This window comes from Tympanuchus pallidicinctus, unplaced genomic scaffold, assembly GCF_026119805.1.
Source record: "Tympanuchus pallidicinctus isolate F22 unplaced genomic scaffold, pur_lepc_1.0 scaffold10, whole genome shotgun sequence".
Classification (NCBI taxonomy): domain Eukaryota; kingdom Metazoa; phylum Chordata; class Aves; order Galliformes; family Phasianidae; genus Tympanuchus; species Tympanuchus pallidicinctus.
The window spans coordinates 4604927-4620268 of NW_026294619.1; the positions used below are offsets into that span (position 1 = coordinate 4604927).

Here is a 15342-nt window from a genome sequence, read left to right on the forward strand (position 1 = left end):
ACAGTACAGTAACTGACACTCGCCAGACTCTAGTGTCTCAGAGTTACAAAATTATTCACAAGATGCTCCTAAAGCTCCCTGTCAACAATTGAGTTTCTTGAATCCAAGAATATCTTTGGCAAGCCTGTTTCCTGTGCATGCATCCAGCATGTAACTATAGCACCCAGAGAACATCAAGTTTTCCAGTACATTTTAAATGATCACAGTGGATGGATGAATCACATCAAGGAAAAATGGCAAGCTTTTCTCCTTTGCAGGTAGTCTTAAGGAATTCTAGAAATTCTGCATTCAATTTGTAAGGGAAGGGATGAGAAAACCCCTCCATGTAGATAAGACCAGATACATCATGCATTCAGAATTGATTTGTGTCAGGGTAAAGATCAAGAGAAAAGTAAAAATTGTTAGGCCTCTTCAGAGCCCTTTATCCCACTCCATGTGTGTAACACATGCTAGAGAGGGCAAAGGGAGAACATAAAAATGAGTATATGGCCCAGGAAACATACATCCAACAAAGTTATGCTTCCTAGAGTTGAAGGAAGTTCTGGTCTACAGTATGAGAGATAGTAGTCATAACAAGCTCAGTTCCTGTGGAGATGACCAAGCTTTGGTAAATCTAGCTCATTACATTTACACATAAATTCAAGTCTGTGTTAAAGGCTAGAAGAAGCATCTTTTTAGGTACTAAGGTCTAAGCTTAACGTAGAGAGGGGTTTTCAGTCAGTATAGGGCAGATAAGCTGGCAATTTGCAGATTGCAGTGAGCCCTTAGTAAGACTTCTAAATCCTTCTAACACTGGAATTCTGCTGTTTGGGATCAGGGACAAAGGGGAGCAACTGCTTACACTACACTGAAAAGCCAGGCAGAAACAGCAAGCATCAAATGATTCTGAAGTACATTAGAGGGGCTCAGAAAGGAAACGCTATGCCTCTCTACACCAACTTCTGAGGTGACTGGGTCAGATGAGCTCCAGAGCTGACTTTCAACCTAAATTACTCTATTGCCCCGTGACTTTACATCTCTGTGATTATCTGAGCCCTTCTCCAGTAACTGGTGCACAAAGGATCAGCATTCTACATACTCTACTACTGCTTGTAGTGTCAGGGTACCTAACAAAAGGCAACTGATACCTCTGGGAATACACTGTTTATTAAAAAAATTTGCTGTATCCAATAGCATGTTTTCAGTCCATCACAAACCTAAGTTTCCAAATCAAAGTAGGAACAAATATGGGCTATACATTGCTTTCATGTCCACTAGACAGATCTTCTTCAAAAGCAGTTTCATCTTCTGTTTGTTTTTCCTTTGCTGGTTCAATCAAAAGCAGTCATCCCAACTATATAGTAAAAACAGCTAAAAAGAGTCCAGTGTGAATCTTCATTCTTTCAGTACTGGCATTAAATGACAATGCTTCTTGCACTATAGGAACTTCCTCTGTCCTGCAGGAGAAAATAGAAGATTCAGGAACAAGGAAAGACAGATGAAAATCAAGTGTTTGCCTACATATTCTGAGCACTGAAACGAAACCATTATACACACACACATCATAGCTGAGACTAAAACTATGTTGCTTTCCAAAACTCAGAGGGGAAAATTGTAAAATGCAAAATGCGGCCCTTTGAGAACAGAACCACTTGGAAAATACTGCATAGAGGTGATAAGGGACACTTAATTCCGTTGCTTTTGTTGTTTTTGAAAAACTCCCATTTTTTAAGGAGGAACATACTGTCTAGCTTCAGGGCTACCAATCGGATACTAAGATCTTCATGCACAGGACACTGCTTGAAATCTAGTCACTGTACAAATTGATAAGATGAGCTGTGAACAGCAACTCTTTACTTCCCAAATAATGCACGTCCAGTCCTCAGGAGCTGCAGCTAGCAGTCACCCCATTCTACATGGACTGAAGGATCACGTGTTTCCCACTGTTTCCTAGGGCACTCAATACTCTTTACCCTTCTTTCAAAGACATCAGGCCGCAAAAAGTAACTGACATTCACTGTCACCCCCAGAACCCATCTCTGCCCTGTGACTGGAGGAAAAAAGGCAGCTGACTCACCGAGCGTGGCCCTGCATCCTCTCTGTGCTTGCTGTCCCGACCTGGGATGATTTCTAGTGAGCGATAACTGGGAGGTTTATCTTCTGGCCATTCCCGAGACCGGTTGTGCCGCCTGCGGTTTGTCGCTGGGAGACGGATTTGCTCTTCTGAGGAGCTCCACGATCCCCGTTGAGATGGGGGAGAGTAGCTGTGCCGCCGGTGCCTCGAGTTATGGCTGTTCCTGGTGTGCTGCTGGTACTCTCGCCTCACTGCAGACTGCTGTCTCCGGCCACGATGGTGGCTAGAGTGCTCCTTGGCCTCCTCTGAATAGAAACTGCAGCTGCTGCTGCTGCTTTTTCCTCTCTCAGTCTGGCGGGTGGGTGACACATCCCGCCTGGAGTGCTGCGGCCTGTGATCATAGCCGCCTGCCCTCTGCCTTGGAGGATGGTCGTCTCGCTGCCTGTCCCGGGATTCCCGACTGTAGCTGGAACGAGAATCTTCACTGGAAGGCAAGGGCCACCTCCGATCTTCCCTCCTGTTCTCTGCTATGGAGTCCCAAGTTCTGGGGCTGTGGGTAGTTCTCTGTGGACGTGAGGAGTTGCTGCTCCCATGGGAAGAAGAAACATGACCAGTGAGAGGAGGAAGACCGTTTGTGCCACGCTGCATGATGTCGCTGCCCAGGGAGGACAGTAAGCTGGGCTGCACTGCCTGCCGCTGGTTGGAGGGTGGCTGGGGCTGTGATGGGTTAAGGTTCTGGATTTCAGATTCCAGATAGTCCAAAACACCTTTGTTAGGGGAAAGTCGAGCTTGTGGCTGCACCAGTGGAAGACTGTTCTGCAGAGACACATCTGAAGATTAAATCACAGGAGAATGCAGTAAGTTAAGGAAAAACAGAGTGAGCCTCTCTATGCTAATGGCCTTAGCTAACTGTTCAAACAGTGGTTAAGACTGTAAACCTGTGACTTCAGTACAATGATGAAAAGCTAATTTCATATGAAAAAAATCCTGTATGAGAAGTCATGCTGATTTCTGCTATTGTTCTTGGGGTGGTTAAATAATATTGCTGGTAATAATTTATTCTATTGCTTATACCTCTATGACTTCAGACACCCTATCTTCCCTATTCAATTAAACTAAAAAATATATACAACTAATATAAGTAATTTTGAGGCAGAATACCTAGCAAATTCTTCAGATTTATTCTTTGCTGCATGTAGGGTAGATCTGTTGCACAGAAGGCAGTTTGCCCTCAATTGTATGAAGACCAGACATTTGATAAGAACTCAAACAAATTGCACCTCACTTCTCATGTCAATTTTGGATATAAGGAGTTGACCGTGACCAGCACAGCAGAACAAAGACAAAGTACCCTCTTCCACCCCATGAAGTAAGATAAGCTGGGTATATTTACCCTGCAGTCACTGTGGTGCAGCACAAGATACACCTTAGTTAGCATTCAACTACTTCACCCAGCACTGTGCCTAGCGAGACACTTAAGATGGACATGCTGTTTTCATCCACACAGGCAAGTCTGAAGTATGTTGCAGATGAAGCAGAGCTGTCATGCTAGGATATGTAGTCATGCTAGGAACACCTTTCTCACTTTGCAGTAGAGAGGATAAAATTCACTGCTGAAGCTCCCTGAGAAGTTACCTGCTTCTCTTTCCTATTTCCCTCTGACATGATGACCGCAGTCTCACCTTGTTGCAGTAGAGGGTTCAGCTGATAAGAGGAAAGTTGTGAGTTCCTATCAGCACCTCCATAGAACATGTTAGGTAACATCCACGGTGCAAATGCCTGAGCCTGCTTCATGAATCGATGCTGTTCCAGTACTGGAAAAGAAGAAGAAAGCTTTGAGTAGCCATGCCTAGAGTACAGCTTGCAGAATACATACCCTTTTGCTTGATAGACTCTAGCCTTTGAACGCGATCAAAGATTGAGAAGTTCTCTCCAACTTATGACAAAACTTACAAATAGAGTGCAGGAAATTTTAACAAAAAAGTTGTACAGCTTCCAAAATATACCTAAAGCTGAAGAAAAGGGTTACTGCCTCATACATTTCCATGAACCAGGAGCAAACTGCACTAGGATTAAGTATACAGCACATAACCTAATGCAGGACTTCTGTCTGCCGCATCACTATGAGTACAGTTGTGGTAAAATAGGAAATAATGTTTCATACAGCAAGACATACCACGTTGTTTTCTTTCTTAAAACTTTCAGTTCACCGTTAGTCCTTTCCCTACAGTTAAACAATACCTTTTTAGCTCCTCTCATGTAGGCTTTATATAGATCCTACCTTCCACACCACACACAAAAGCAGTTTCTTCTCTGTTCTACAAACAAGTCACTCAGAGATGCATTTACTGCCTTCTTCCTGTCTAGTCTTCCAGCTACTCTTATTGTCTCTCTCCTATTTACCTCTGCATGACTGCAAAAATTAAATCCATTCAGTCAGTGTGGTCAAACTGGTGAGCAAACTAAACATCCTGTTCTCAACAGCAATGTCCTGTGTCCCAGAAGAGGAAACTCAGAGGAAATTTCCACTTTGCCACCATTTTTCCATCACTAACTCCAGTCTGCTACCAGTGGAGTCAGGCTTCAATCCAACTTTATTTTTTTCAGCACCTCCCCCCTACAAAGACAACATCGCCATCTCTGCCTTCAAAACCATCACTCATTGCTTTTCTTTTTTTTTGAGAAAGCTAAAACATCTTAAAAAAAAAAAGCCTTACACTTTCTACCAGAGACAATCAAAACTCAAGTTTACAAGTAAATTCTGCAAGTCCCAGACATTACAAAGCCTGACTCTGCATGGTTTGTCTTTCACCTTTGGGTGAAACGCTTCTGCAGCTGGGGCTTTTGCAAAAATTCTCTTACATGGCTTATCTGGAATCTTAGAAGAGGCAGTCTTTTACTGCAGTCTCTTCCATAAGGCACATTCTTGCCCACACATTTCAGCAGACAGTTAAGCATGTAATTGCCTTTGAGACACTTACCCCTCTAATAAATGTCTGAAGTTGGCTGATGAAATTAAAAGTTACTGAAGGGGAAGAGACTGGGGATACACAGGCTGGCTGCACAAGCCTTCCTTCTTTAAGAAACCTGGCTACAGCTAAGCTCCAATTAATTCTGTCCCCTGAGTTAATCTGCAGCAAGCAGCATTTAGACTGAGTACTCTCAGGGTCTCAACTCTTCAGTTTCATGTAGCACTCCATTTATTACACAGATTGCAGGTATGCACTGCTTTAACTGTTTCACTGAATTTACTCAGAGCACCACCTGTAGCACAACAGGGACTGACAGTCCCTCTGAGCACATCCTTCCCTTTCTCCACAGCTCACACAGCTCCACTTTGTTCTCCACACACGATTCTTTCCCCAGCCTGGCTCCAAACATAGGGAACTACAAAGCTGGAGACTCAGGAGTTTTAATCCTAATACACTGATTTTTCTTCAAAGTGTTGCAGCCTGAGGTAGCAGTTTTCAAGCACTTAATGTAAAACATGCTTCATTATTTTCTTTCCAAGGAATTTTCCACCAGTTTAGCTTTTAAATTTGGAAGAAAGAGTGAAAGAAGAAAACAAAGAGAGATAAAAATAAAGGCCCTAACTGTTCCTCTCCCATTCCTCTGGTTATCACCTTCAGAATGTCCCTGTACCTGTGGAATGCACATCTCTGAGTTCTGAATGCAGTCTTACCTGAGCAGTGAGAGGCTCAGCAGTGAAAAGTACACTTGGAGCACTACAGGCTCCTCTCTCTTTAATGTATGAAGGCAGCCACTAGCATCAGCCATCCTAAGCCTGTGATTCTCTGATCTATCCTTGTAGCTGAACAAATGCAGAATTATCCCTGGACTTTCTTTACTACCCTCATCTTTTTTTCCAATTCATTAATGGAAGAAGCATGCAGGAGAAAAGGAACTAATAGGAAAAGAAGGAGGTCGTACATGTATTTACCACAACATAGTAGGCTTTTTGCAGTTTTCCATGGGAAATGTAATTGGGTTGCCCCGTGGGGCATGCGTAATATTTCTGTAACACCAATTCTGAATTACTCAAACAATTCACTTCTATTACAAGGTTCAAAATCATGTTAGCTGATGACCTGACTTTAAACACTGAGTTACCTTGCCTCAGCATATCCTAACTCCATTCAACAGATCTAGGCTACCCTCTAGTGGCCACTAAGTGGGAAAAAATCATCCACATTCAATTCATGCTGTAATTCTACAATTTAATTAATGACTTTTGTCTTCTCTTCAACTACACGGAACTGTTATTCCTTAGAACTGCTTTTTAAGATGTTTCCTGCCTCAGCCTTCTGTTTTGTAAGTCCCCAGTTCATTTCCTGGAGGCTAAAAGGTCCGTTGGAAGCAGGGTGAAGTGAAAGTGCACCAGAGCAGGGATTCCTTGCAAAGTGGATCCAGAGGGCAGGCAGCTGAGATGGAAATTATATTCACAGATTCCAGCAGCCTGCCAAGGAGGCTGAACCCTTCTGTACCTTCACTTGTGAGCAGGTAGAAATTCTGGGAACCCACAAGAATTTCTCCTGTTTATCCTCAGCAGAAGGCAGGAAGGACAAAAGCAGCACTCTGGAAAGTGCTATTGCCACCTACTGCACAGAAATTCCCCTTAAAGAGTTCAAGCATTTTCAAAATCCTTTCCTCAATGAGAACTAGGAAGTCTAGAGATGCAAATCTTTCATCTCCATTGCCTTCCTCTCACGGAAAGCAAGCTCTCTGCCAAATGTTCATTCTATCCTCACTTCCATTGCATCCTCGGCACCACACAACCAAAAAATTCCAAGAAACTGTTTTGCTTGGGTTTGGCTTTAGCAAATGAGATGGTCTGTTTGCTCTTTGCAGAGGCTAAGCAGATTAAGCATAAAGCTAAAACTCTCACAGTAGCCTCTTCCAGCTGTTAGCGAGCTTACTAAGACCCAACATGACCCAAATAATGAGCAATTTAAAAGAAACACAGCTCCTGTTCACAAGTTCTCTCCTTGCAGCATTTGCAGAAGAATCTAGTGATTTCAGTGATAGGTAAATGTATATGATGCAATTTGTTCCTATCAAATTGTATGAAGTGTGTGTGGGGGGGGTATTGTACCTCGTGTCACTCCTAAATTACAGTTACAGGAACACACAGATTAAACAACCACAGCAGTCAAAATTAAAATGCTATGCCTGGCTGGCCCTATTAACAGAACACTGTCTGGCTACAGAATCTTTACTATTGCAAGAAATTCCATACAAAAAAGTTTCTCTTGAGCTTAAATCCTCAGAAAGTATTTGTAGTGTTGACCACTATGATAGGCCTTTTTTCCTTTCTTTCTCATTTCCTCCCTCGCTCAAAAAAAACCCAAAAAACAAGCCCAAAGAGAGAAAATCTTTTTCTTGTGACAGGGGCAGCTCTAAAAATAATAAGATGGCACAGCAATCCAAATTTTATACAAGCACCTTTCAGAGCAACATACTTGAAGGTTAGGCCTTACAGTAACATTACTGTAACTACAAGGCATTAGCTTGCTTGCTTCTCTCCAGTGCACAGGCCTAAGAACCACCAGACAGGTTAAAAAACAGTCTTGAGCTACTCACACCAGTGAGGTCAGTGACTCTGCCTTGGATGATGACATGGGAGAAGTTGGCAGTGAGGTGCCAGTAGGGACAAATTTTTGAAAGTAGGACACAGGGATGCAAAATGGGATCCACATCCCTTTCGCTAATCTCAAGTAAAGTGGTCATAAACGCAACATCATCACTCAAAGAAATGTGGCAGTCTATTTGGACACAACTTAGAGGGAGAAAGTGGAACTCAGAAAACTGCATCAGGTTTTTGTCTTGACAGAAATAATGAATGGACACATATTTCCCTGCATCTCACCTTTCTCATTACAGCAGCACCGGGTTGGGCAGCAGACACACCGGATGTGGCAGCAGCAATGCTGGGGGCAGCACTGGCACCAACATATTCCAATCAGCAGGAGGAGGAGGAGGCCACCGAGGACGATGAGGAGTACTGTGAGCCAGTCTATGGGAGAAATGGAGAGAGAAAGAGGATCCTGGCATACCTGGTTACAGTAACTTACCAAGCACCTTTCCAGGACTGGAGAAATATTGGGAGTGGGGAGGAAAAGAACAGGAGGAGATATCTGTTGCCCAGGGAACAGGAACTTACGTAAAACAATTAGCTTAACTTCTTTGTCCGGATCCCCTGAGGTATCTCCTGGTGCTTCCACAGTGCAGTAGTATACACCATGGTCCCACCACATGACTTCACTGATAACAAGGTCTGCCCCTGTGGGAGAAGGACCGAGAGGTGAGCAGAATATTTGAAACTGACACTCCTTTCGGACCCTACTCTAAGAAGGCCCCTTGCCTGCAGGCAGTATTGACTACTGCATATGCCCTCCCCCCAAGGGTAGCCATCACATTCAGACAATCCTCTAGGTTCACTAACAAATTCTGTGAATAGCATTAACTGCCAGTCCTATTTCTCTTTGTGTTGCTGAAAGGCAACATTACTTAGAAGGGTAACTAGTTCTGTGTGCAGCAAAACAACAGAGTGTTTCTGGGTCATGTATGTTGAAAAGCACGCTGCCAGCTGCCAGCACTGGTTTTGGAACACATACTCTTGTAATCATTAGGCCAGACATCCCAGTAACTAACTCCCTTGCAGCAGCAACAGCTATTGCTCCACGGACAGCACAGAGCATATAGCGCACCTATAAAACTATGCAGTGTTTCTTGAAGGAAATAACTGTCTTCTGGCCTGTGAACTCCTCAGCTTATCTTCACTCTTCAGCAAAATGCTTGGGTATCCTCAACTCAGCCTTAACTTGTAGTGCCTCCAACACTTTTAGGCTAGGTAGGGGACAGAGGACCCGGCCCCTCAAAGCCCTTTTTCACAAAATCACACACAGAGTCACTTGAGTTAGAAATGACACCTAAAAGTCATCTAGTCCAAGTCCCCTGCAATGAACAGGGACACTTACAGCTAAATCAGGCTGCTCAGAGCCCCGCCCAACCTGACCTTGAATGTCTCCAGGGATGGGGCACCTACCACCTCTGGGCAACCTGTGCCGGTGCTTCACTATCCCTTATGCAAAAAACTCTTTCCTTAGACCCAATCTAAATCTCCCCTCTTTTAGTTTGAACCAATTCCCCTTGTCCTGTCACAACAGATCCTGCTAAGGAGCCTACCCCTTTCTTTACACACTGAAAAGTTACTCTCAGGTTTCTGGCAAGAGACTTCTCCAGGCTAAACAGACCCAGCTTTCTCAGCTTGTCCTCACAGGGGAGATGCTCCATCCCTTGAATCCTTTTTGTGGCCCTTCTCCAGCAGGTCTATGTCTCTCTTGTACTGAGGACTCCACATCTGGATGCAGTACTCCAGGTGAAGTCTCACCAGAGCAGTGCAGAGGGGCAGGATTACCTCTCTCCCCCTGCTGGCCACGCTGCTTTTGATGTATCCCAGGATACAGTTGGCTTTCTGGGCTGCACACTGCTTACTCACATCCAGACTGCCATCCATCAGTACCCCCAGGTCTTTTTTTGGCAGGGCTGTGATCAGTTCTTTCATCTCCTAGCTTGTATGGATAGCAGGGGGTGCAAGACCTTGTACTTGGATTTGTTGAACATCATGATATTCTCCTTGGCCCACTGCTAGACCTGCTTAGGTTTCCACTGCACATCACAGAATACATAAGCCACAGATAACATTACCCATATTTATGCTTTGCTTTGCTCTGTAAGCCCACGTACTGGATAGTTCACTGCCTGCCTGTGAGGCCAAGTCACTTACGGTTCTGGATGGTGATCTTTCGTTGCCGGTAGTCAACACCCAGCACAGGCTCATTCTGCCCATATTTCTGGATGACAATGCGCACCTTTCGTTGGACATCATTGCAGTCATCAGACGGGTCCTGGCCAAGAGCTAAACTGGCTTGGTACGCTGTAAGCACACATCATCAAATAAGATGCAAAAAATTATTTCAAAGGGCCAATTTCTATCTCCTTGTAAGCAGCAGAGAACTGAATGCACATGTGCACTTGCTTTTGTTCAGTAAGACAAAGCACGGCTTCAGAAGAGAAAAGATATGTTGCTTTGGAGTGCTTAAAAGCAAAAAAGACGAAGGGCCACAGGAATGACAGATTTTGAGAGCCGCAGAGGAGCTCCTGTGCTCACAACTGAAAGAACAGCACAAAGAACCTAAAAAAGGTGAGAGGGCAGGACCGAGTACAGAAACAAAGTGCAAGGAAAAGAGTCACAGAACTCCAAGAATTATTGGAACAAAAGCAAAATTGTGTTTATTTAACAACAAAAAATATCTCCAGAAACATAAAAACCACTGTGGGATTGCCTCCCTTTCCTTTCTCTATCTCATTATATGTTATGGGGCTCCTAAAGACAGGAAAACCCATCCTTCAATTCCTGTACAGGACTATATTGTATAGAGACCCAAAAACACTCATGAAAGACTAGAGGCAATTTCTGACTAATACTCTTACAAAAGATTCACAGTGTAACCAAATATTGAGTTGCCAGGCATCTGAGAACTGAGATTTGTGGAGACTACTGGTACAGGCACTCAGCACTGTCTGTAAAGGACTTGCAATGAAGAGAAGACAGGACAAACCTTGTCAAAAACATGGCTGTGTTTACAATGGATCACAAAGAGAAGATCCACATAAGCAAACACCATGACTTTCGTGCTTTCTATCCTTGTTGGGGACTAAGAATTTGAACCACATTACTCTGGGAACAGCAGAGCATCAGACCCATCTGTTTGCAGATTTGGCTATAGACCACATGCTTATCCAACCCATCCACAGATCAGAGATGGAATTCAGGCACCGAGACACCAAACAAGTTTAGGGTCTTAATTCTTAAGTATGCAATTAAGCTAAGGCTGGCCAGTTTAAACACAGTATCTTAAACACTCCTGAAACAATGCAACAAGCATCAGAATATCTGCATATAAAGCGTTGCCACTATTATTAAATACTATTTCTTAGAAGCCTTCCTGCACTCCAAAGAGCATGTTTCTGCCTAAATTCAGTAACAGTCACTGGTCTCCAGCTTCAAAATTATTGCCTCCCATGTAATCATTAAGTCTACATGTTGCAAGACATTTGTTTTCAAATATGGGGCTGCCAAGTCTGACACACGTAAAACATGGTTAAATCTGTCTGCCTTCTGATCTGATGACAAGGAGGACAAACTGTTTGGCTGGGATTTCTATGATACAGTACCATAAAGTCGTGACGTTGCAAAGGAAATCACAGGCCCAATCTTGTTTTCTTGGATCCTGGCAAAACACCACTGCCTACTCTGTGGTCAGGCAAAACCTATATTCCCCAGTAAGTCTCTCTCCCTGTTCCTTTACATTTGAAGAGCGATCCCTTGGGAGACAAGCCTGATACTCACAGGCTGAGTAGTAATCAAAGATGGGGTCCTTGCAGAAGGATTTGAAGCGCCAGGTCACCACTACGTCCTGCAGCTGGGCTGAAGTGCTGTAATCACACTTGAGGGTAATACTGGCAAATAAGGTGGTGTAACGCTCAGTATCCTGCACTGTCACCAGCAGGGAGAGGCAACCTGCAAAAAAGAACACAGGAGGCAGTCAAGCAGCAGTGGCAGATATCACAGCATAACTCTCACTCTGCATCAGGCCAACAACTGAAGTACATCTCTCTTGGCCTCACACAGGACCTGAATTTATAGACCCTTTTTTTAATAAAGCTGTTACTGTGTATGTTGAGAACTCATCCATAACAACTTCCACAGCACTGTCTATCCAAACAGCTGCATACATCCAGTCACGTTTTATGATGTTTTTCATAAGCTATGCTTTATTTTAGCCACACTCAGAGACATCTCTATCTTGTTTAAACTTTGATAATACATTAATCTGTACTTGTCATTAACAACAGAAAAGTTATCACAAGTTGCCTTTGATAAGGCAATACAAATAGTGTGGAGTGAGCGTAGGAGATGCCCTGTCTGGAACATATCCCAGGAAACAGGAAAGGCTTGTGGTGCTGTGCTAGGTGCTTCCAGACTGGGAGCATGGGAAACAGGGAAGGAGAGAAGAAAAGAGAATGTCTAAAATTACCAAAAGGATCATAAGCTAGCACTTGTATTCCTAGTCTTTCCCTGTAATCTCATATTCAGGATGAGAACCAAGAATAAGGGGATATATAACATCTGGATCACACCTGCAAGCATCATTCTTTCAGTGCCCTCTTTGGCTGTATGGAGTATGCTCCTGACAAACATAAGCTCATCCAGTTTCCATCACATAGCTGCAGAGGTGCAGCATTGTCTCAACACGTATTTTTGCAGCTGGATACTATTAATGCAATACTTGCTTGGTTTCTGGTTTGAAAAAAGACTTGTGGCCAGCCAACTCAAAACAGAGAAGAGCAAACTCTTTTGCTAATCATGGTAAACTCTGAGTCCAAGACCTTTTTGAAAAATAAAATACACACAGGCTTAAACACAGAAATAGTAGCAATAGTGCAAAATTCTAGCAACATGAAGGCTGTTTTTTACTGCGCAGTAGTTAGACAGGGTCCAGACTAGTGACAGGTAGCTGCTTTGACTTTTACTTCATGGCACTGTACATTGACACATTTTGTTCCAGCTTTCATTGTGAAACAGTTCATACACAGGATCTTTCTGTGTGAAATCACAAGAAACCAAACCAAAAACCAAATCTTCGAGGCTGGCAAAACCTCAATCTCACTGGCAACCGAACAGATCTTTCCCATATGAATTCTGACCTTTACTGACACAGCTTTTCTCTATGCTCTCCGCAGCAGCATCTCTCAGACAAGAATATTCAATACAACTTTGTGCTTTTCAGTTACAGAAACCAAAGTTCTTTTTGCAGTCAGATGTCTCTGTACATCTGGTGTTTCATATAAACTCCCAGCCAACACCACACAAGACAACTATGAAATTAAGATAGGTTCCTAGGGTTGAATGACACTCCTCTCCTGCATGATGCTCTTTTTTCTGCTTGGAAAGAACAAATCTGGGACTACCAACCTAGCAAGCTATTGTTAATTCATATCTCTGCCCTACTTTGAAAAAGATACTGACCTTTAGAACCGGTGAAGTCAATTTTTAGCTAGTACATCAAACTGCTGCTGTCAAGCTAGACAATCAACTGGCATACCTCTGTATTTTTCACTTCATTTACCGTTTCCCTTTTTGGTGCTTAAAGCTACATCATCAGCAAATATACCATTGATTCAAGAAGCAAAACGATCAATTTGGTCCCTACAGGAGATCAAAAGCCATCAAGCAACCTGCAAAACTTGGAAGAAAGGCCGCCTCTGGACAGGGAGGGCAGCTCTGGTTTCCATGCAGGAGCACACCCCGCAGGTACCGAAGGGGTGCAGTCGCATCAGATCGTAACGTGGCTGGGGCACTTGCGGACCCGCCGGAGGGGACCGCTGCGTGTCTTCCCGCGCTCAGGCCCAAACCAACCTGCAGTACACAGGCAACACGGGAGGCGGCCGGGAAGCAGGGGGTCACTTCCTCCTCGGCCACACACGGGCCTCGCTCTCGGGGTAACGAAGCCACGCGCGGACCGGCCTCGCTATAGCCGGGGCGAGGTGCTGGGTGGGGCGGGCGCCTCAAAACCTGTCCCAAGAGGAAACGAGGTGGGACACCGCAGTCGCTCTCCCGGCCAGGCGCTCCTTATCCCGACCTCTCCCCTCGCCCTCACTCCGAGGGTTCCTCTGGGCCCCCCCACGGTACAGGTGTTAAGGGCGGGGACCGGCCCCGCTCCCACGCGCGGTTTCACTCACCGGCCGGCAGGCAGGCCAGCAGCAGCCAGGCCAGCGGCGGCGCCATGGCGCGGCCTCCTCCTCCCGCCCGGGGCCGTCGCGACAGGCCACCTCGCCGCGCCCACGGGCCCTCCCCTTCCCGTGGCACCTGTCCCAGAACTGGGCCGCCGCCCGCGGCAGTCCCCTCCCCTCGCTCCTTCTCTCCTTTCTCGGGCCCGTGGCGGACTCCTCTGCTGTGGGCAGGTGCGCCTTCCTGCCCTTCCACACTCTTGCCCTGCTGCAAGCGGGGAGGACGCCGGCTCCCAACTTCAGAAACCTGCTCCAAGATGAGTGCTTATCGGTAGACATGTAAACACGCACAGGTTGTGTGTGGCTGGCAGCAGGTGTGCTCAGCTTCACTCCCCAAGTACACGGAGGGGGACTTACGTGAGGGTGAGAGCTCTGGCCCCTTGCCTTGTAGAGCAGGAGCCCTCCCTGACAGCGGCAGCCCTGCGTCACGACTCCAGTTTCTACTGGATGGAGCCACAGAATATCCCAAGTTGGAAAGGACCCACAGGGATCACCGAGCCCAGCCTCCACAGAGGATCACCCAAAATCCAAATCCTGTGTCTGACAGCGGTGTCCAAACGCTCCTTGAAACTCCCGCAGTTCGCGTCCGCGGTGGGCGCAGACATGAATACTCATTTTTGAGCGGGTTCTGTTAGCGATGGAAAAGACAACCCAAGCATAACCCTCCCGCCCGCCTGACCTATGGCAAAATCGCTGCCGCCTCCGCCCCAGCCGTTAAAAAGCGTAAAGGTGCCCCAACCCTCCGAACTACCGCTCCCAGAGTGCTTAGCGGAGCGGTTGCCTGGAGACCGGTAACGCCGCGCTGGATGTGGCGCTAGGTAAGCGCTGGGCTCCGGGCACGGCTCCATCACCATCACCCCTCACACGGACTGTTGGCCCCTCCGTGCAGCCTCCCCTGAGGCCCTGCAGGACTCCTTAGGGATCGCTTCCCTGCCCCTTAGCTCGCAGCCTGCCGCAGCGCCCCCCTGCCTGCCGGTGGCCGCGTCCTGCTGTCCTGGTGAGAGGCGGCCGTGGAGAGAAGCGTTGTCATCGGGTCACGCTGCTGTCCGCCTCACGGCACGGCCACCGCCACGCCTCTGCGTGCTGAAGTACGCATAAATGCTTAGCTTATCTTGAAACAAATGTTCTGCGGCTGAAGCGGGCAATCCTTTATCTCTGAAATGTGGGACATGTTGGTTTTGCCGTACTGCCTGTGAAAAGGCCATTGTTTTTGTTTTTATTGCATACGTGCTCTGTAGTTCATTTTTCTGGCTTCCCTTTACACCGTGTGTTAATAAGTAACTGTGGTGATACGGCCTGTTTCATATCTTGCTTGACCGAAACCTGATTACTCACCTTCATCTGCACGGCAGGCTCTAATAGACTTAGCACTCTCACTTGCATGAGACAGATCTGGGATGTCTAGGTTGTACACAGAGCTGTTTTAGTTTGAAATT

General features: G+C 45.7%; 2 protein-coding genes across 4 annotated transcripts in view; one reads left to right on the forward strand and one right to left on the reverse strand.

The window, feature by feature from the left end:
* Nucleotides 1–249: 249 nt before the first annotated feature.
* On the reverse strand, nucleotides 250–13978 carry ILDR1 (immunoglobulin like domain containing receptor 1). The gene is made up of 8 exons (XM_052705001.1): nucleotides 13859–13978; nucleotides 11466–11636; nucleotides 9840–9989; nucleotides 8214–8333; nucleotides 7920–8066; nucleotides 3736–3867; nucleotides 2057–2883; nucleotides 250–1436 (listed from the first exon to the last, which is right to left on the reverse strand). Exons 1-8 carry the CDS (start codon nucleotides 13902–13904, stop codon nucleotides 1395–1397), a joined length of 1635 nt encoding a protein of 544 aa, XP_052560961.1. The 5' UTR covers nucleotides 13905–13978; the 3' UTR covers nucleotides 250–1394.
* A 478-nt stretch (nucleotides 13979–14456) lies between these two features.
* CFAP44 (cilia and flagella associated protein 44) overlaps nucleotides 14457–15342 on the forward strand; it is a 43563-nt gene continuing 42677 nt past the window's right edge. For 2 of the 3 annotated variants that reach the window (XR_008211495.1, XM_052704972.1), the window contains exon 1: nucleotides 14457–14724. The gene's annotated coding sequence lies outside the window, so the exon portion shown is untranslated. The remainder of the gene's footprint in view (nucleotides 14725–15342) is intronic. The other variant, XM_052704973.1, reaches the window with a different exon arrangement.

Excerpts from the sequence above, each read along its gene's own strand:
- ILDR1 (XM_052705001.1), bottom strand. The coding sequence starts at position 13,904 with ATGGCGCCGCCGCTGGCCTGGCTGCTGCTGGCCTGCCTGCCGGCCG. Across the intron at positions 11,637-13,858 it reads GCTGGCCTGCCTGCCGGCCG|GTTGCCTCTCCCTGCTGGTG; the intron begins GTGAGTGAAACC and ends TCTTTTTTGCAG. Across the intron at positions 9,990-11,465 it reads CTTTGATTACTACTCAGCCT|CGTACCAAGCCAGTTTAGCT; the intron begins GTGAGTATCAGG and ends GTGTGCTTACAG.